Genomic DNA, 22,946 nt, shown 5'->3' with positions numbered 1-22,946 from the left:
TCCGCAAAGGGGTAGAGGTGAATTGGACTGTAGCCTAGCTTAGAGTCATAGAGTCAGAGAGTCATACAGTGATACAGGTCCTTTGGTCCAGCTTGCCCACACCAGACAACATGTCCCAGCTGCACTTGTCCCACCTGCCTGCATTTGGCCATATCCCTCCAAACCTATCCATATACCTATCAAAGTGTTTCTTTAACATTGAGATAGTTCCTGCAACCACTAAGTCCTCTGGCAGCTCGTTCCATACACCCACCATCCTTTGTGTGAAAACGTTACCCCTCAGATTCCTATTAAATCTTTTCCCCTTCACCTTAAACCTCTGTCCTCTGGTCCTCGATTCACCTCCTCTGGGCAAGAGACTCTGTGCCTCTGTACCCGATCTTTTCCTCACTTGTGGAAGGACTGTTGAGAAGCCTGATAACAGAGGGGAGTAAGCTGGTCCTGAGTCTGTGGTGTGAGACAGAGGTTCATGGCTCGCAAAAGAACCTTGACTAAAAACCAAACCAAACTTCAGTCTAAAGTAAGAGAAAAAAATACAATGTCTTGAGTTTCCATTCTTTCCATGTGCATCATGTATGACGAAGACCCTAAACATAGTGGACTTATACCCTGCCTGCAGAATGAACAGAACAGCTGCCAACAGAAGTTGCGTTATTGCATGCAATAACCTGCAATTAAATTGCAGTTTTTGGATAGTAAAATGCATCGTGTCATAAATAATACAAACTGGATTAAAAGAATATCCAGCAAATGTACACATGATAAACACGATAAACACACAATACAACATGTCCCAAATCAAAGCAAAAAGTGCAGAGCAGCATAATGGTGTTTCACAAGATCATAAGTAATTGGAGCAGAATTGGGCCACTCGGCCCATCAAGTCTATTCCGCCGTTCAATCATGGCTGATCTACCTCCAACTCCTAACCCCATTTACCTGCCTTCTCCCCATAACTCCTGACATCCGTACTAATCAAGAATCTATCTATTCTACTTCTACAGATGCTGCCTGGTCTGCTGAGTATTTCCAACAGTGTTTATATTTGAGTTCCAGCAACTACAGCCCTTTGACTTTTGTAAAAGACCCCATGTGAGGCACGGTGGCACAGCGGGTAGAGCTGCTGCTTCACAGCGCCAGAGACTTGGGTTCAATCCTGAACCTGCTTGGAGGTTGTCTCTCTGCATGGAGTTTGCATGTTCTCCCTTTACTTCAGTTTAGTTTAGTTTAGAGATACAGCGCGGAAACAGGCCCTTCGGCCCACCGAGTCCACACTGACCAGCGATCCCCGCACATTAACTCTATCCTACCCACTCGGGACAATTTACAATTTACAATTATACCAGCCAATTAACCTACAAACTTTGGAGTGTGGGAGGAAACCGAAGATCTGGGAGAAAACCCACGCGATCACGGGGCGAACGTACAAACTCCGTACAGACAGCGCGCGTAGTCAGGATCGAAACCCGGTCTCGGACGCTACAAACACTGTGAGGCAGCAACTCTACCGCTGTGCCACCGTGCCGCCCATGTTTGACCATGTGGGTGTCCTCCAGGTGCTCCAGTTTCCTCCCACATCCCAAAACTGTGTGGGGGTGTTGGTCAATTGGCTCTTCATGTGTAAGGAGAGGGTGCAACTCTGGGATAACTGATCAGGTAATTGATGGTCAGTGTGAAATCGGTGGCCTGTTTCCATGCTGTATTTTTCAATCAATCACATGGCATCCATAATGTATGTAATATTGGTTGTGAGTAATAATTGTTACTTTGAGATCCCCACCTCTTTAAGGATTTTGTCATATCGAAGTTTGAAAACGCACACCTCTAGATTCAGAGATAGTTTCTTCCTAGTTGTAATTAAGCAACTGAACAGTCCTCTCACCAACCAGAGAGTGGTCCTGACCTCCCAGTCACCTTACTGAAGGGCTTTGAATTATCTTTAATTGGACTTTGCTGGACCTGATCTTGCACTGAACGTTGTTCCTGCATCCTGTCTTTGTACACTGTGGATGGTGTGATTGTAATCATGTATGGTCTTTTCACTGACAGGGCAGCACGCAACAAAAAAGATTTTCACTGTACACGTGACAATAATAACCTGAACTGAACTGAAATGAACTAAATTACTCACTCAGCAATGTTTTTTTATAAAGTCCTACAGACCATTTGTAAAGAGTACAAGAATAAACGACACACATTTTGTATCAGCTATTGTGCTCTCCTGTGTATTAGTCTGTGTACATTGCTGTGGCCTTTGCTAGAGTTTGCAGACCAGACCTACTGAACACACAGTGAACCAGACCTACTGAACACACATACAGAGCAGCATTAACCTGCAGGCAAGCAGGGAAATGTGCAGGGCAATATTAATCTCTCGACCAACATCATTGGAACAGATTATTTCTTTGCTGTTTATGGAAATGCTGATGTCAAACGCACACCTCCAGTTTCAAGAACAGTTTCTTCCCAGCTGTAATCAGGAAATGAATCATCCTACCACAATCAGAGTGCAGTGCGGAACAATTATCTTCCCCATTGGCCACCCTCAGACTATCCTTTGCTGGCTTTACCTTGCACTAAACGCTATTCCTTTGCCATGTATCTATACACAAAATGCTGGATTAACTCAGCGGGTCAGGCAGCGTCTCAGGAGAGAAGGAATGGGTGACATTTCGGGTCGAGACCCTTCTTCATACTGATCATCTCAGGAGAGAAGGAATGGGTGACATTTCAGTCTGAAGAAGGGTCTCGACTCGAAAAGTCACGCATTCCTTCTCTCCTGAGCTGCTGCCTGACCCGCTGAGTTACTCCAGCATTTTATGTCTACCTTCGATGTATCTATACAATGTAAATGGCTCAATTGTAATCATGTTTTGCCTTTCTGCTGACTGAATAGCACGCACAAAAGCTTTTTGCTGTACCTCGGTGCATGTGACAATAAACTAAACTGGGAATCTGCTTGGTTTATTCTGGGGAAGGGCATTTTGATTTTGTTGGCTGTTATGTGCTTTGGGATATCCCAGAGTTATGAAAGTCACGGTACAATGCTGGTATTTTGTTTGTCATATTCCACCGGGTGGCGCCATCAGCCATCAGCCATGGCAGCCTCGCCAACAGTCTGTCGGTTTTTTGTTAATTTTTCTGTGTTTTAAAAGTTTGTGTCAATATTCTCTGGTTTGTTTTATGTGGGGGGTGGGTGTCGGGGGAAACTTTTTTCAATCTTGCCGGAGATGCGATTGTTTTCTGGATCGTATCTCCGGTCGCTCTGCGGCCTAACATCATGGAGTTGGCGGCCTTGCTCGAGACTGGCTTTGAGCCTCACCGCGGGGCGTGGACTTACCATCGGAGCCTGCGATCCCTTGCCTGGGATCGACGCTCCAACTCTCCCCATCGAGAAGCTCCCAGTCTCGGGTAGAGATTGATGTTGGGAAGCTCCAAAGTCGCAGGAGTTTCGACTAGCCCCGACCGGCGGGGTGGAGCTGAGATCCCCCCGATGCGGGAGCTTGATCCCCCCGATGCGGAGGGTTCGATCGCCGGCTACGGGAGCCAAGATCGTCCCGTCAACGGAAGATCGTTCCATCAACGGAAGGTTCGAGGCCCCCGACCGCGGGAGAACAAAGAAGGGAAGAGATTGACCATTTTTTGCCTTCCATCACTGTGAGGAATGTGGAGGAGTCACTGTGGTGAATGTTCATGTTAAAAATTTATTTGGGTGTCTTGTTCCTGTTCATTGGTTTGACTGTATGGCAAATCAAATTCCTCGTATGTCATAAAACATACTTGGATAATAAAGTACTATTATGATTATGATTATTAAGATGCATGCCGGTACGTCACACACACACAGTGGAGCAGTGGGCAGTATAGTAGAGCAATGGTCACAGATTCATAGCGGTGTAGAGTGATACAGAGTGGGACAGGAGAGATTCACCTCCTCCAGAGGCAGGTCCATCGCTATTTCACTCAGTCTCACTTGACCTGATTTTTACTTTATATTTCCAGATTCTGCAGTATTTTGCTTTTGCATGTATTTAAGCTTTAGAGTCATAGAGTGATACAGTGTGGAAACAGGCCCTTCGGCCCAACCTGGCCCCACCGGCCAACAATGTCCTGGCTCCACTAGACCCACCTGTCTGCGTTTGGCCCATATCCCTCCAAACCTGTCCTATCTATGTACCATACTATCCATGTAGCAATGGTGATTAGGTGATGCTGTTCAGAGACAAGAGACATGAGAAAAGAGACAATAGACAATAGACAATAGGTGCAGGAGGAGGCCATCCAGCCCTTCAAGCCAACACCGCCATTCACTGTGATCATGGCTGATCATCCACAATCAGTACCCCGTTCTTGCCTTCTCCCCATATCCCCTGACTCCGCTATCTTTAAGAGCTCTATCTAACTCTCTCTTGAAAGCATTTTCCTCATCTCTTTTCTAAATGGCCTACCCCTTATTCTTAAACTGTGGCCCCTTGTTCTGGACTTCCCCAACATCGGGAACATGCTTCCTGCCTCTTGCCTGCCCAATCCCTTAATAATCTTATATGTTTCAATAAGATCCCTTCTCATCCTTCTAAATTCCAGTGTATACAAGCCTAGTCGCTCCAGTCTTTCAACATAATCCTGGGAATTAACCTCGTGAACCAACGCTGCACTCCCTCAATAGCAAGAATGTCCTTCCTCAAATTTGGAGACCAAAACTGCACTCAATACTCCAGGTGTGGTTTCACAAGGGCCCTGTACAACTGCAGAAGGACCTCTTTGCTCCTGTACTCAACTCGTCTTGTTATGAAGGCCAACATGCCATTGGCTTTCTTCACTGCCTGCTGTACCTGCATGCTTACTTTCAGTGATTAATGAACAAGGACACTCAGATCTTGTTGTACTTCCCCTTTTCCTAACTTGACACCATTCAGATAATAATCTGCCTTTCTGTTCTTGCCACCAAAGTGGATAACCTCACATTTATCCACATTAAACTGCATCTGCCATGCATCCGCCCACTCACACAACGTGTCCAAGTCACCCTGCATCATCATAGCATCTTCCTCACAGTTCACACTACCACCCAGCTTTGAGTCATCTGCAAATTTGCTAATGTTACTTTTAATCCCTTCATCCAAGTCATTTATGTATATTGTAAATAGCTGCGGTCCCAGCACCGAGCCTTGCGGTACCCCACTAGTCACTGCCTGCCATTCTGAAAGGGACCCATTTATCCCCACTCTTTGCTTTCTGTCTGTCAAGCAATTTTCTATCCATGTCAGTACCCTACCCCCAATAACATGTGCTCTAATTTTGCCCACTAATCTCCTATGTGGGACTTTATCAAAGGCTGAAAAATATGCAGAGCTGGAATCCTGGAAAATGTTCCACCAGATCCAGATTGTTACAAGCTCTAGGATAAAGTTAAACTATTTTAGATTAGTTTAGTTTTGAGAATTAGTATGGAAACAGGGCTTTCATCTCACCGTGTCCGTGCCGACGAACAATCCCCGTACACTAACACTAGGAACAATTTACAATTTTACAAAGCCAATTAACCTATAAACCTGTACATCTTTGGAGTGTGGGGGAAAACCCATGGGGTCACAAGGAGAACGTACAAACAAACCCTGTCCAGACAGCAACTCTGCCATTGCACCACAAATTAAGAGATTGTCCAAAGAGGAAAGAAACACTGTTATAAGAAGTAAGAACAGAACCAAATGCTGAAATACCTAACAGATCAGGCAGCATTTATAGAGAGGGAACAAAAACTGAGTTAACGTGTTTACAGGTTGATAACCTATCATCAGAAGTGGCCGGTTGTCGTACAAACTGGACAGGTTGGGTATCTGACATTAATGAATACAGATACTTTACTGAATACAGCGTTGTGAGCTCAGATCTCTCATGCACTCAGATGGAAAATGAAGGGCTGCTCCTCGAACTTATCCAAGGCTTGTTGGAACAGTGTAAGAGGCCACGGTGGTGGGATTGTGGAGGGAGGTCTGGGGGTGAGAATGGATGGAGTTTGAAATGCCAAACTGAAAGCCCATGAATCACGCATGTGGACTGAGCAGAGGTAGTCACAATGTAACCACTGTGTGTGGCTTCTCCACTCTGGGTTGGATGAGGTGTGAGTGGATCACTGCTTCAGGACTGTCTGAGACCCTGAGGAGTTGGAAGGGAGAAAGTAAAAGGGGAAGTGTTGTGTTTCCTGCAGATACATCGGAAGGTGCCACAAGGACGGGACTGGGTGCTGCTGAAGATGGAGCAAAGATTCAGGGAAACCGAAGGGAATGCTGAAGGGGGAGGGGAAACGGTGAAACATGGCTGGTGGTGAAGGTGATGGACATTACGGAGGAGATCTATTGAATGTAGAGGCTTGTGTGGGGGGGGGGGGTGAGGATCACTCCCTGTTCCAAGTGGTAGGGAGGGTGAGGACAGACGTGAGGGGATGGAACAGACATGGTTAAGATGTCCGGTGGTGGGGTCACGGTGCAGAAGGTACAAGAAATGGCATTCAGCATTTGCAAAGCAGAGATCGTCACCAAATCACAATGACACCACGCTTATCAGCAGGACCAATGACTATGTTGGTGTTGGTCCTCGGTGAGCGGAGTGTGGTCGGTTTCGAGCAAGGGCTGTGGGAAATTGATGCACGAGTTGCATTGGTAATTTGTGTGAATGGATCGATAGGGATTAAGGATTGGAGGGAAGACTCCAAGAGGGTAATGGACCATGGAGAAAGGCCCCCTGTCTGGCTGGAGACGTAGACACAGGTGTGAGGGACCATTACATGGCCAGATGAGGACCAGAGATGGTATTGAGATGAGGACCAGAGCAATGAATCTGTGGATGACTAATCACCTGGGATCATGGTGGAGAAGATCGGGAGGGAAAGGCAAGACATGGCAAGAACTGGGACTGGGAGTGGGGAGATGTGATCAGAGGAAGCTGAAGGAGGAGGATTAAAGTGCGCAAACCTTGATTTGTGAATGGAAGAGAAGATGTTCCATTTTAAGGAGAGGGAATAAAAAGCGACATGGACCAAATGTGGGCAAAATGGGCTAGCTTAGACTAGTTGGCATGATGAGTTGGGCCAACTGGCCTCTATTCCCTGCTGTAATTATTGAGATAGGGTGGATCAGTGATGTATGTAGAGAGATCAAGAAGACACATCTGCTGATGTATGGCATTAAGTGTGGCTCTCAGATCCTATGTCACGATTAGATCCAAAAGGTGAAGGGTGGAAATTCAATTGGGATCATTCTCATCCACACATTCGCTCATAAAAGAAGCAAGTGTGAAGCAACATCTTATTAAAGAACAAGTGGGTGTTGGAGACAGGTGCTCTCTCACCATTTAACAAGTACCTACATCACAAAGTCCATCAGTTCACGTACCTCGGCTCCACCATCACCGACAACCTCTCCTTAGACACAGAGATTGACAAGAGGATCGGGAAGGCAGTTACAACTCTCGTTCGCCTCACAACTCGAGTGTGGACCAATCCAAAGCTGACAGTAAAGACAAAGATAGCAGTCTACAACGCCTGTGTCAACAGCACGCTGCTGTACGGCAGTGAGACATGGACTACATCTGCCAGACTGGAGAGAAGACTCAACACCTTCCACCTTAGAAGCATCCGCCGTATCCTGGGTATATCCTGGCAACACAGTGTGTCCAACGCCGAGATTCTGTCTGGCGCTGGCCTTCCCAGTATGTCCACTCCACTCAGGCAGCGCAGGCTGAGGTGGCTGGGTCATGTCCACCGCATGGAGGATGGCCGTATTCCAAAAGACATCCTCTATGGAGAGCTGACATCTGGGAGGAGAACCATCGGCCGCCCCCAGCTACGTTACAAGGATGTCTGTAAGAGAGATTTAAAGGTGCTGGACATCGATGTGGAGTCCTGGGAGAGCCTTGCAGCTGACCGTACGAGGTGGAGAGGTATCCTGAACCAACATCTCAAAACGGGGGAAGAGAAACCGATGAACGCAGCGGCAGACAAGCGGGCACGCAGAAAGGAGCGCAGCAACTTCAACAGACCAGAGACCACACACAAATGTGACCTTTGCCACAGAGACTGTCACTCCCACATTGGTCTCTTCAGCCACAAGCGACGCTGCTCTAGCCGAGATGTGGAGCAAGCAGCCAACTAGGATGCATCACCCATGGTCAGCCATGACCGAGGGGGGCTAAGAAGAAGAGACTAAGAAGACATCACAAAGGCACAGAAGGTTGACATAAAAGATGACTATAGATGGTTGGCATGGACATCGTGGGCCAAAGGGCCCATTTCCAAACAGTATCAGACTGATTCTGTGGTGGTAAGAAGGGAAACAGAAGCCATTGAGGGTGTGTGTGGGAGGGAACTGCAGATGCTGGTTTACACTGAAGATAGACACAAAATGCAGGAGTAACTCAGCGGGACAGGCAGCATCTCTGGATAGAAGGAATGGACAACATTTTGGGTCGAGACCCTTCTTCAGACTGAGCGTCAGGGGAGAGGGAAACACAGAGATATGAAAGGGTAAGGTGTGAAAACGAGAGATTAAAGGGGACGAAGTTCAAGGCAAATGTAGAATCGTTAGCAAGGGGCAGATGAAAATGAGACATATAATATTAAAATGTAATCAGGAGGACAGTCAGACTGGTCGGAGAACGAGGATGGGGAGGGATGGAGAGAGAGGGAAAGCAGGGGTAAGAAGGGTAGTTGAAGTAAAAAATAAATGTTCATCTCTTTGGAGATAACAACAAAGCAGGTTTGATGTGGGTTGTGCTGACTGAGACACCTTGGTGAATTAAACGGCAATTGGAGAACAAAAAGCTGCTGATGCTGGAAATCTGAAATAAGAACAACCAATTCCGGAGATACACAGTTTCTCTTTTCACCTGAATATTTCCAGCGTTTTCTGTTCTGATTTCACATTTTCTAATTTTCAATTGCTGTTTGAGGAATCCATCATGAAATCAGGTGGATGAAATGCTGAACAGCTGATGAAGTACTCTGTGCCATCTTGGTCTCTTGGCCAAAGTTGTCTGGATTTTCCCCACAGTGATATTCCATGCATGGTGCCTGAGATACATGCATGGTGTCTGAAGAAGGGTCTCGACCCGAAACGTCACCCATTCCTTCTCTCCCGAGATGCTGCCTGACCTGCTGAGTTACTCCAGCATTTTGTGAATAAATCGATGTGCCTGAGATACTTGCAGTTTTAGTTTCAGAGACGCAGCATGGAAACGTGACCTTCGGCCCTGCCGAATCCACGCCGACCATCGATCACCCATTCACACATCCTCTCTGTTTCTCTGTTATTCCCACCTTCCCATCCACTCCGTGTACATAAGGGACAATTTTACCGAGGCCAGTTAACCCACAGACACGCACGTCTTTGGGATGTGGGAAGAACTGGAGGAAACTCACACGGTCTTAGGGACAATGTGCAAACTCCACGCAGACAGCACCTGAGGTCAGGATCGAACCCGGATCCCTGGTGCTGTGTGGCAGCAGCTCTACCTGCTGCACTGCTGTGCCGCTCCAGTGGTGAGCAACAAAGCTTGGGCCAAGCAGCAATTATCCTTGAATGGTCTTTAATGTTTATAAAATAGATAGCGGGAGTAGGTCTATTGCCAGATCCAAGGGATGACAGCTCCACACGGTAGAAATATCTAGTCCTGCACTAGAGTATTAGCCTTCACTACAGCCACAAGCAGCATTTGAATCCACATTGTTTCAGGCTTAAAAGTAAATTCACACCATCCAAGTTAGACCCAGCACTTAAGAAGGTCCCAACCCAAAACATCACACATGGGGTGAAAGAGTCATAGTGATACAGTGTGGAAACAGGCCCTTCGGCCCAACTTACCCACACCGGCCAATATGTCCCAGCTAAACTAGTCCTACCTGGCCGCCTTTGGTCCATATCCCTCCAAACTTGTCCTGTCCATGTACCTGCCTAACTGTTTCTTTTGTATTTTATGCTGTATTTCCAGATTCTGCGGTATTTTGCTTTTGCATGTATTTATGCTTTCGAGTCATAGTCATAGAGTGATGCAGTGTGGAACAGACCCTTCGGCCCAAACCTGTCCTATCCATGTACCTGTCTAACTGTTTCTTAAACGTTGGGATAGTCCCAGCCTCAACTACCTCCTCTGACAGCTTGTTCCATACACCCACCACCCCTTGTGTGAAAAAGTTACGTCTCAGATTCCTATTAAATCTTTTCCCCTTCACCTTGAACTTATATCCTCTGGTCCTCGATTCCCTTAGTCTGGGCAAGAGACTCTGTGCATTTACCCGATCTATTCCTCTCATCCTTTTTCATGAGAGATGCTGCCTGACCCGTTGAGTTACTCCAGCACTTTGTGACTACCTTCGGTATCTACCAGCATCTGTGGTTCCCTTCTACACAAAGAGGCAGAAGGAAATTCCCAATAGGAAAGGTGTTTTTAATTCCGTTTGAGACAGAAGGGTGTTGGAAGTCAAGACTGTAAGCATGAGCAAAGCAAAGATGGTCTCGGTGTTGGGTCAGTTTGTAAGGGACTTGGGTAATATTGAGCATATAACGATATAGTAACCAAGGCACTGTATTGAGAGAGGAGCACAGAGGTCAAAGAAGGTCAACAAGTAGACAAACAATTGGATAGGCTCAATGAAGAGTAGAAGATGCAAACAATATTAAAGGGGTTAGAACAGATTAAGATAGAACACAGGTTCTGAAGAAGTGTCCCGACCTGAGTTAGATAGAGCTCTAGGGGCTAGTGGAATCAAGGGATATGGGGAGAAGGCAGGCACGGGTTACTGATTGTGGATGATCAGCCATGATCACAATGAATGGCGGTGCTGGCTCGAAGGGCCAAATGGCCTCCTCCTGCACCTATTTTCTATGTTTCTATGAAACATCACTTGTCCATTTACTCCAGAGATGCTGCTTGACTCGTTGAGTTACTCCAGCACTTTGTATCTATCTTTGGCTTCTGCGGTTCCTTGGTATTACATTAGAAAAGCATTGGCGGCGAAGGCAAAGTGGCAGCCACTAAATGCAGTGGGGCAGGTATTTGGATGGAGGGGTGAGTGCTGAAAGAAGTGATAATCTCTGGCAGGTAACAAATCTAATTAGAGCCAATTATCTACAACGGAAAGAAAAGCACATCTCTGGGATGTTGTTTGCCTTCTGTGTTTGTTGCTCAGTCTGACCACACCTGGAGTACTGTGTGCAGTTTTGGTCTCCAAATTTGAGGAAGGATATTCTTGCTATTGAGGGCGTGCAGCGTAGGTTCACTAGATTAATTCCCGGAATGGCGGGACTGTCGTATGTTGAAAGGCTGGAGCAATTAGGCTTGTATACACTGGAATTTAGAAGGATGAGGGGGGGTCTTATTGAAACATAAGATAATTAGGGGATTGGACACATTAGAGGCAGGAAACATGTTCCCAATGTTGGGGGAGTCCAGAACAAGGGGCCACAGTTTAAGAATAAGGGGTAGGCCATTTAGAACGGAGATGAGGAAGAACTTTTTCAGTCAGAGAGTGGTGAAGGTGTGGAATTCTCTGCCTCAGAAGGCAGTGGAGGCCAGTTCGTTGGATGCTTTCAAGAGAGAGCTGGATAGAGCTCTTAAGGATAGCGGAGTGAGGGGGTATGGGGAGAAGGCAGGAACGGGGTACTGATTGAGAGTGATCAGCCATGATCGCATTGAATGGCGGTGCTGGCTCGAAGGGCTGAATGGCCTACTCCTGCACCTATTGTCTATTGTCTATTGTCTATTGACTTAGGATGAGCAAGTTAATAGCAGAGAGATGAAGGATCACGGTGGCACAGCGGTAGAGTTGCTGCCTTACAGCGCCAGAGACCCGGGTTCCATCCTGACGACAGGTGGTGTCTGTACGAAGTTTGTACGTTCTCCCTGTGACCACGTGGGTTTTCTCCGGGTGCTCCGGTTTCTACCCACAGTCCAAAGACATACTGGTTTGTAGATTAATTGGCTTGGTAAAAGTAAAAATTGTCCCTAGTGGGTGTAGGATAGTGTTAATGTGCGAGGATCGCTGGTCGGCGCGGACCTGGTGGGCCGAAGGGCCTGTTTCTGCGCTGTATCTCTAAACTAAACAATCTGTGACAATGCAGTTTGTATGGTGTCTCGGTCTCTTGAAAGATGAGTTCCCAAGGCAGCAACTGCTTAGTGAAGAAGCTACCAATTCTGTGAGAGACTTTCAGAGGCACGCACTGCTCCAGGGAGACTGTCTGGTTGCTCAGACTAAACCAGCAACATTTTGAACCATAATTGTGCTCGAAAGTCACTTTAGAAAGCTGCATAAATAACCACACTAAGCTGCATTAGCTCCCAAATCACAATGAAAGAACTTTTAAGCACATGCTTAAAGCTCAGCCTTTACCTCTCAGCCTCTTAAGCTGCAGATCAAGGGCACAGGCAGGAATCCAAAACCTCACCAAGTTTAAATGGAGGGAAACATTTTAGGATTAACATTAGATTAGTGTTAATGGGTGGGTGATGGTCAACACACAGTGGCCAGCTGATAGAGCTGCTGTCTCACAGCGCCGGAGACCAGGGGTTCAATCCTGACCTCGACTGCTGTCTGTGTGGAGTCTGCATGTTCTCCCTGAGACCGTGTGGATTTTCTCCAGGTGCCTCCACACCCCAGAGGCGTGCGGCCTTGTGGGTTAATTAGCCACCGTAAATTACCTTTCAGGTGCGCAGGATGGTCTGATGGATCAAAAGTTTAATTTGCAAGTTGAATCGCTAGTTAGGAAGGCAAATGCAATGCTAGCATTTATTTCGAGAGGACTAGAGTATAAAAACAGGGTTATAATGCTGAGGCTTTAGAAGGCACTGGTCAGACCGCATTTGTAGTGTCGTGACCAGTTTTGGGCCCCATATCTGAGGAAGGATGTGCTGGTATTGGTGAGGTTTTTGAGAAAGACCCCAGGAATTATTGGGTTAACATATGATGAGCGTTTAACGGCACTGGGCCTGTACTCGCTGGAGTTTAGAAAGATGAGGGGGAACCTCATTGAAACTTACTGAATAGTGAAAGGCCTGGATGGAGTGGATGTGGAGAGTCTAGGACCTGAGGCCACAGCCTCAGAATGAAAGGACATACCTTTAAAAAGGAGATGAGCAGGAATTTATTTAATAAGAGTGATTCTGTGGAATTTATTGCCACAGATGGTTGTGGAAGCCAAGTCATTGTGTACTTTTAAGGCAAAGATTGACAGATATTTGATTAGTACGGGTGTCAGGGGTTATCAGGAGAAGACAGGAGAGTGGGATTGAGAGGGAAAGATAAATCGACCATGATTGAATGGCAAAGCAGACTCAATGGGCTAATTCTACTGCAATGACTTATGAATTTATAATTTGGGGAGTTTGATGAGAATGTGGGAAGAATATAAAATGGTATATTTTGCAGAATTAGTGTAACTGAGTGCACAGCAACGACAACAAATATTTCTATCATTCTTTTCATGATGCATATGTCACGAGCGTTACGAAAAGACACTAATGCAGTGAGTGCTGCGTGGGGGAGATATTGCGGCTGATGACTGACATCTAGTTTGGAAGGGAGAGAAGTAGTGAGAAGCTCAGACATCTGAAACAAAAACAGAAAATGCTTGAAACCCTCAGCAGGTCAGGCAGCATCTGTGGGAAGGAAAAGAGAGTCAACATTTCAGGCCAGGGAAAGAGAGAAAAACAAGTCAGTTGAAGTTGCAGGGAAGGTTTAGTTTAGTTTAGAGATGCAGCGCGAAAACAGGCCCACCGAGTCCTCGCCGACCAGCGATCCCCACACATTAACACTATCCTACACACACTAGGGACAATTTACATTTACACCAAGCCAATTAGCCTACAAACCTGCACGTCTTTGGAGTGTGGGAGGAAACCAAAGATCTTGGAGAAAACCAAGCAGGTCACGAGGAGAACATAAAAACTCTAAACAGACAGCACCCGTAGTCGGGATCGATCTCGGGTCTCTGGCGATGTAAGGCAGCAAGTTGCTCTACCCACTGCACTAAGCTGAGGCGGAAGGTGGAACAAAGGGATGGATAGGACAAAGGGAATATCTGTTATAGTGCGTGGCAAGGGGTCATAGTGAGGATAAATGGTGGCAGGAGTGAAAATACTTCTAAAATATGAAGACCTTGAGGACATGCTCTGTAGTGTGTGTGTGTGTAGGGTGGTTTAACGTATGGGGATCGCTGGTCGGTGTGGACTCGGTGGGTCGAGGGCCTGTTTAGCGCTGTAGCTCCGAACTAAAACTAAACAGCGGGCTTCAGACTGAATGCAGGTGGCCTGCATAGGTGGCATCTGTCTTCAAGGATCTCTTCCATCCACGCGGTGCCCTTCACTCAGTGCGGAGGTCCCACACAGCCAGCCTCAGGAACTGTTGGATTCTTGCAGAGGAACTATCTAAAGTCGGAGAAGTCAATGTTCATACCACTGGGCTGCAAGTTGCCCAGGCGAAATATGAGGTGCTGTTCCTCCAATTTCCGGTGGGCCTCACTATGGCACTGGAGGAGGCCCATGGCAGAAAGGTCAGACTGGGAGTTGGAGGGGGAGTTGAAGTGCTCAGCCACCGGGAGATCAGATTGGTTAATGCGGACAGAGATACTTTAGATAGTTCCTCTGTCCCTCTCTTCCCCTCCCCCTTCCCAGTTCTCCCTCTATCTTCCTGTCCCCACCTATATCCTTCCTATGTCCCGCCCCCTTGACATCAGTCTGAAGAAGGGTCTTGACCCGAAACGTCACCCATTCCTTCTCTCCTGAGATGCTGCCTGACCTGCTGAGTTACTCCAGCATTTTGTGAATGTATAATTTAGATATAATTCATGTTTTTGTGCATTGTCTGAGTCCATGTGACTATGGTGCTGTTACAAGCAAGGTTTTCATTGTATTTGCACCTCACTGTACTTGCATATACGACAATAAACTTGACTAGGCTTGATTTGAAGTGGTTGTCCAATCTGTGTTTGGTTTCTCCAATGTGGAGGAGGTTACATTGTGATCACCAAATGTAATGCAGGTTATTCTGCTGTAAAGCAATAAATAAATAAAGGTTCCTAAGAAACCTCATGTCAGAGAAAATCTCATTATAATGGCAAAGGGGATTGGGAGCTGGAGAGTTTCAAGTCAGAATAACAAAGTGATTTTCTCACAGGGATTGAAAAATAAAGGCCTTTTTAATAACAACAGGTTTACTTTTGTTACTGCAAACTAAAAATATTAAATAGACACAAAATGCTGGAGTAACTCAGCGGGACAGGCAGCATCTGTGGAGAGAAGGAATGGGTGACGTTTCAGGTCGAGACCCTTCTTCAGACTGAGAGTCAGGGGAGAGGGAGACACAGAGATAAGGAAGTGTTAGAGACATCAAAGGGGATGAGAATCAAGGAAAATGTAGAATAGATCGTTGTTAGCTCGGGGATGGTGACAACGAAGCAAACAGAGATCAATTTAATCAGGGGGAGAGTCAGACTGGTCAGGGAACTGGGAAGGGGGAGGGATGGAAAGAGAGAGAAAGTATGGGTTACTTGAAATTAGAGAATTCAATGTTCATACCACTGGGGTGTAAGCTGTCCAAGCGAAATATGAGGTGCTGTTCCTCCAATTTGTGCTGGGCCTCACTCTGACAATGGAGGAGGCCCAGGACAGAAAGGTCAGTGTGGGAATGGGATGGGAGTTAAAGGGCTGAGCAACCGGGAGATCAGATAGGTTTGGACGGAATGAGTGGAGGTGTTCAGCGAAATGATCGCCGAGCCTGCGCTTGGTCTCGCCGATTTATAGGAGTCCACATCTTAAATGTCTGAAGAAGGGTCTCGACCCGAAAAGTCACCCATTCCTTCTCTCCCGAGATGCTGCCTGACCTGCTGAGTTACTCCAGCATTTTGTGAATAAATACCTTCGATTTGTACCAGCATCTGCAGTTATTTTCTTATACACACCTTAAATGTTGTTTATTACATTGTTTAATAGTATCGGTATACAAGTTTCAATTGAAGTGATCATTTGTCAATTTCAATGACCACCCAATGTTAAAATAGCAGCAGGTTCTTAAGAGATAATGGTGTCTGATTACTGCAGGGAGGTTACATGGAAACAGTTTTTCCCCACCATACTGTTTAAATCCGAGACAGCTTTATTTCACCATCTTTCAATTCCCCAAAGTAATTTTGAAGTGGTTCTCTAGTTCCCAATTTAAATTATAAACAATTCAGCCTGCAGAATACAAATAACGTTACCTAACTCATAACTCACCTTTTATCCAATTTTTTTTATGGAAGCATGCATTAATGCGGAACTACCTGTACTCTGGTTCGGAAGGAAGGTGAGTGAATCACTGGAAGGATTGTTTGGGTCCCTAAATGGTGGGAAGGGAAGAGGTGAAAGAGCATCTTCTGTAGTTGTAATCACGTCAATGTCTATAAACCATTCACTATTATTCTCATGTTTCTACTATGGAGTCAAGATTTCCTGGAACCACATCAATATACCACAACCACATCTCAGTTTTCTCCGAGATCTTCGGTTTCCTCCCCCACTCCAAAGACATACAGGTTTGTGGGTAAATTGGCTTGGTATAAATGTAAAATCGTCCCTAGTGTGTGTAGGGTAGTGTTAGTGTGTGGGGATCGCTGGTTGGTGCTGAGATTTGGTGGGCCGCAAGGGCCTGTTTCCGCGCTGTATCTCTAATCAAAACTAAAAACTAGGCTAAATGTAGTCAGAGCCCTCTCCAGCTGCTGACTGTAAGAATCTAACGTCAAATAAACTTGGGGGTTACATCACTGTCCCTGGCAGAAATGAGTCAAGAGCAGAATGCTGTCCCTTGTGTGACAATCTGAAGTAGCTGGGAGTGTGACTGGTGTGAGCTTGTAAAGAATCATCTCACTTGATCAACACTAAACCCATGAAGACGTTGGACAGCACAGTGGCACAGCTGGTCGAGCAGCTGCCTCATGAGGTCAGTTCAATCCTTAACCCGGATCCATAGAAACATAGAAACATAGAAAATAGGTGCAGGAGTAGGCCATTCGGCCCTTCGAGCCTGCACCGACATTCAATATGATCATGGCTGATCATCCAGCTCAGTAACCTGTACCTGCCTTCTCTCCATACCCCCTGATCCCTTTAGCCACAAGGGCCACATCTAACTCCCTCTTAAATATAGCCAATGAACTGGCCTCAACTACCTTCTGTGGCAGAGAATTCCACAGATTCACCACTCTCTGTGTGAAAAAAAACTTTCTCATCTTGGTCCTAAAAGACTTCCCCCTTATCCTTAAACTGTGACCCCTTGTTCTGGACTTCCCCAACATCGGGAACAATGCTTTGTTTGCACATTCTCCTCCCTGTGACTGTGTGGATTTCCCCCGGGTGCTCCGGTTTCCTCCCACATCCCAAAGACATGCAGACTGTTACGTTCATTGGCCTCTGTAAATTACCCCTTGCATGTAGTGAGTGGTAGAAGCTGGAGGATTTGATGAGGATGTGAGAAGATTGAAACCCAGGATTAAAGTAGCATTAGCATAAAAGGGTGTTCAAGGGTCAGCAAGAAATTGTGGGGCTGAAGGGCCTGTTTCCATGCCACATCTCTCTAACACTAAGAAAACCCCAAGAAAAGAGAAAGATAAATTAATTTTAAAAGGAGGTGCCAGTGACGCAGCAGTAGAGTTGCTGCCTTGCAGCTCCAGTGACCCGGGTTCCATCCTGAGTATGGCTACTGTCTCTACAGAGTTCCCACATTTACCCTGTCACTTCGTGGGTTTTCTCCGGGTGCTCCGATTTCCTCCCACACTCCAAAGATGCCGCAGGTTTGTAGATGAAGTGGCTTCGATAAAAAAGTTGTAGATTGTCCCGAGTATGCAGGTTAGTGGTGGTGCATGGGGTGATCGCTCTGTGGTGCGGGCTTGGTGGGCCAAAGGGCTTGTTCCTGGGCTGTGTCTTTAAAGTCTAAAGACTAATATTGAGTTGGAGTATGTGCTTGCATCAGCATTCCTGGGCCGCAGTCCCACCAGAGAGCAGTGCTGAACTACTATCTACCTCTTTGCAGTGACCCTCGGACTATTCTTGATCGGACTTTGCTGGCTTTACCTTGCGCTAAACGTTATTCCCTTCTCATGTATCTATGCACTGTAAATGGCTCGATTGTAATCAAGCATTGTCGTTCTGCTGGCTGGTTAGCACACAACAAAAGCTTTTCACTGTACCTCGATACACGTGACAATAAACTACACTGAACTGAACAGACCTGGTTATCATGAACGATAATAGAAGATAATGTACTGTGATGTTGGTTCACTAGTTGGACTGTCAAAACATCTGAGGGGTTCTATACTCTGATTGTTACAGGATAAATACTGTGAGGAAGAGGATAAGAAAGCTCTGCTCTTCGAGGTGAGTTATATTGTTAGACTCAACTGACCCTTGACGTCTCCAATCCAATTTCAACTCCTTTAGCCTCCCTGAAGATTATAAGCAAAGTTCAGCTAATTAACGGGCAAACACAGCATCACAGGACAGCTGCCTATAAAACCTCCACCCGATTCACCCCAAATCAGACTGAAGAAGGGTCATAGAAATATAGAAACATAGAAACATAGAAAATGGGTGCAGGAGGAGGTCATTCGGCCCTTCGAGCCAGCACCGCCATTCATTGTGATCATGGCTGATCATCCACAATCAGTAACCTGTGCCCAACTTCTCCCCATACCCCTTGATTCCACTAGCCCGCAGGGTCCCGACCTGAAATGCCACCTATCCATGTTCTCTGGTGATGCTGCCTGACCCATTGAGTTACACCAGCATTTTGTCACCCCAAACCAATCCGGCCTCAGTTTGACCTTCCCAAAGGCCCATAACCTCGTCCCCACCGTATCCCCAACCCTGGTTACCCATCCCGTCCTGTCCTCGGCACGCCACTTCACCCTGCGGAGGAACGGTGGAGGTAGTTGAGGCAGGGACGATTGCAACACTTAGGAAACAATTAGACAGGTACGTGGATGGGGTCTCAACTCAAAACGTCAGTGTCTGACGAAGACTCTCGACCCGAAACGTCACCCATTCCTTCTCTCCAGAGATGCGGCCTGTCCCGCTGAGTTACTCCAGCATTTTGTGCCTGTCTTCAATTTAAACCAGCATCTGCAGTTCCTTCCGACACATGGGTAGGCCTGGTTGGGAGGGATATGGGCCAAAGGCAGGCTAGTGGGACTAGTGAGGATGGTACATGCTGGCCAGTGTGGGCAGGTTGGGCTGAAGGGCGTGTTTCCACAGTGTATAACTGTATGACTCTATGACCGCAGTGTGTGGGTGTTTGCAACAGGCCGCTCCCCTCACCTTGACGTAGGTGGCCCCACTCAGGGGCTCTCCGTCTCGGATCCAGGTGATGATGGCCGCTGGCTTGGCGTTGTCCGCACGGCATGTCAGGTTCAGGGAGTCTCCGACCTTCAGGCTGACCACTGGCCCGCTGCTGATGACAGGGTTGTCTGGAGGTACTGCAACAAAGGAACACACGTTCAAGCAGGAAGCCAAACGCCCCCGGGCGATGCCTGCATCCCTGTAGTGGCAGTGCCCAACATCAATATCAACCTCAAGCCCAGTCACATCCCTCTAACGATGAGGACAAGGAATGATGAGGAGCAATCTCTTCAGTCAGAGGGTGGTGAATCTGTGGAATTCTTTGCCACAGAAGGAGACACAGGCCGTGTGAGCTGCGAGGAGGATGCTATGAGGCTGCAGGGTGACTTGGATAGGTTGGGTGAGTGGGCAGATGCGTGGCAGATGCAGTATAATGTGGATAAATGTGAGGTTATCTATTTTGGTGGCAAGAACAGGAAGGCAGATTATGATCTGAATGGTGTCAGATTAGGAAAAGGGGAGGTGCAACGAGACCTGGGTGTGCTTGTACATCAGTCACTGAAAGTAAGCATGCAGGCACAGCAGGCAGTGAAGGAAGCTAATGGCAAGGAGGTCCTACTGCAGTTGTACAGGGCCCTGGTGAGACCGCACCTGGAGTATCGTGTGCAGTTTTGGTCTCCTAATTTGAGGAAGGACATTATTGCTTTTGAGGGAATGCAGGGTAGGTTCACCAGGTTAATTCACAGGATGGCGGGACTGATATATGATGAAAGAATGGGTCGACTGGGCTTGTATACACTGGAATTTAGGATGAGAGGGGATCTTATAGAAACATATAAAATTCTTAAGGGATTCGACAGGCTCGAGGCAGGAAAAATGTTCCCGATGTTGGGGGAGTGCAGAACCAGGGGTCACAGTTTAAGAATAAGGGGTAGGCCATTTAGGACTGAGATGAGGAAAAACCTTTTCACCCAGAGAGTTGTGAATCTGTGGAATTCTTTGCCACAGAAGGCAGTGGAGACCAATTCACTGGATGTTTTCAAGAGAGAATTTGATTTAGCTCTTAGGGCTAATGGAATCAAGGAATTTTGGGAGAAAGCAGGAACGGGGTACTGATTTTGGATGATCAGCCATGATCATATTGAATGGCGGCGCTGGCTCGAAGGGCCGAATGGCCTACTCCTGCACCTATTTTCTGTTTCTATGTTTCTAAGTCAGTGGATATTTTGAAGGTAGATATATTCTTGATTAGTGTGGGTGTCAGGGGTTTTGGGGAGAAGGCAGTAAAATGGGGATAGGAGGGAAAGATAGATCAGCCATGATTGAATGGTGGAGTAGACCTGATGGGCCTAAAGGTTTATTCTGCTCCTATTACTAATGAACATGAATTTATGAAACTGAGAACTAAACTCAAGTCCATCCTTCCATTACATTCATTGTCTCACTATGTAAAGGGCAGCACAGTGGCACAGTAGTAGAACAGCTACATCTCAGGGCTTGAGATCCAGGTTCGATCCTGACTATGGGTGCTGTCTCGGCAAAGTTTGTATGTTCTCCCTGTGACCATGTACGTTTTCTCCGGGTGCTCTGGTTTCCTCCCTCATTCCAAAGACGCGCGGGTTTGTCAGGTAATTGGCTTCTGTAGTGTTTAGAGATACAGAGCAGAAACAAGCCCTTTCGGCCCACTGGGTCCGCGCCGACCAGTGATCCCCGCACATTAACACACTGTCCTATACCCACTGGGGACAATTTTTACATTTACCAAGCCAATTAACCCACAATTAACCTACAAACCTTTACGTCTTTGGGGTGTGGGAGGAAACTGAAGATCTCGGAGGAAACCCACGCAGGTCACGTGGAGAACATACAAACTCCGTGCAGACAGCACCCGTAGTCGGGATTGAACTCGGGCCTTCGGCGCTGCATTTGCTTTAAGGCAGCAACCCTACCGCTGTGCCACCATGCCGTTGTGTGTAGGATGAGAAACTGGGGGATGAAATAGAACTAGAGTATGGGTGATCATTGGTCGGCGCAGACTCGGTGGGCCGAAGGGCCTGTTTCCACATTGTATCTCTAAACTAAATTAAACTAAACTAAATTAAACTAAACTAAACTAAACTAGTGTGAACGGGTTGGTTGACGCAGGCTCGGTGGGCCGAAGGGCCTGTTTCCACACTGTATCTCTAAACTAAACTAAACTATTTTGAACGGGTGATCGATGGTTGGCAAGGACTCTGTGGACTGAAGGGCTTGTTTTAATGCAGTATCTTTCAATTAATCCAACCGAAAGACCCTACAGTACACTCAGTGTAACGCATTGCAAAGCCCCCCCATTACATTCACTGTTCCTTTCTGAGAATCCGTGCAACCTTCTCTCTCTATTCAGTGTTCATCCTTTCTTACAACACTCAGTCACCATTCGCCAATCCTTCCATTATATTCGGTGTCAGTCAATGACTATCACTCCATTGCAACCTTTGAAGCTCAGTGAATAGACTTGCAGTGCATTGCATCAACAAGTGCCAATCCTCCTTGACACACTGGCAGGCACACAGCCAATCCATTGATTACACTGTGTCATTCACTGCCAATCTCTCCCTGACTCTCTGTCACTCAGAGCCAGTTATTCCATTGGAGCCTCTGCCACACCATCGCATCGTGTCATTCAATCAGTACTTCTTGTGTCGGAACGAACTGCAGACGCTGGTTTAAATCGAAGGGAGACAAAAAAATGCTGGAGTAACTCAGCGGGTCGGGCAGCATCTCAGGAGAGAAGGAATAGGTGATGTTTCGGGTCGAGACCCTTCTTCCGACTGATATCAGGGGAGGGGATGGGCCCATTAGTCTGAAGAAGGATCTCGACCCATTCCTTCTCCCCCGAGATGCTGCCTGACCCGCTGAGTTACTCCAGCATTGTGTGTCTACAATCAGTACCACTTGCACCATTATCCTCTGCATCGGTCCATAACATGGCGTACTGAGTGCCAGTCCCTCCATTATGCTCTGCCCCCCACGTGCCACCAATCAGCTCATTGTACTGATGGTACTCAGTTCCTGCTCATCTATGCCCTGCATATTTGCACAAAGTCACTCCGTCAGAGTATGGCACCCAGCCTCACACCCGCAACCCAGCCTCACACCCTCAACCCAGCCTCACACCCGCGACCCAGCCTCACACCCGCGACCCAGCCTCACACCCGCGACCCAGCCTCACACCCGCGACCCAGCCTCACACCCGCGACCCAGCCTCACACCCTCAACCCAGCCTCACACCCTCAACCCAGCCTCACACCCGCGACCCAGCCTCACACCCGCGACCCAGCCTCACACCCGCGACCCAGCCTCACACCCGCGACCCAGCCTCACACCCGCGACCCAGCCTCACACCCTCCACCCAGCCTCACACCCGCGACCCAGCCTCACACCCGCGACCCAGCCTCACACCCGCGACCCAGCCTCACACCCTCCACCCAGCCTCACACCCGCCACCCAGCCTCACACCCGCGACCCAGCCTCACACCCGCGACCCAGCCTCACACCCGCGACCCAGCCTCACACCCGCGACCCAGCCTCACACCCGCGACCCAGCC

General features: G+C 47.4%; 1 protein-coding gene across 2 annotated transcripts in view; it reads right to left on the bottom strand.

Annotated features, from left to right (window-relative positions):
* kirrel3a (kirre like nephrin family adhesion molecule 3a) overlaps positions 1 to 22,946 on the bottom strand; it is a 649,014-nt gene that overhangs the window by 95,152 nt on the left and 530,916 nt on the right. For both annotated transcript variants that reach the window (XM_078427020.1, XM_078427019.1), the window contains one exon: positions 19,336 to 19,493. In XM_078427020.1, the coding sequence (XP_078283146.1) occupies positions 19,336 to 19,493 (158 nt within the window). The remainder of the gene's footprint in view (positions 1 to 19,335; positions 19,494 to 22,946) is intronic.

The sequence above is a fragment of the Rhinoraja longicauda genome, chromosome 32 (genome assembly GCF_053455715.1).
Source record: "Rhinoraja longicauda isolate Sanriku21f chromosome 32, sRhiLon1.1, whole genome shotgun sequence".
NCBI lineage: Eukaryota > Metazoa > Chordata > Chondrichthyes > Rajiformes > Arhynchobatidae > Rhinoraja > Rhinoraja longicauda.
The sequence above is the reverse complement of the archived record's forward strand: the minus strand, read 5'-3'. Positions and strand labels throughout refer to the sequence as shown.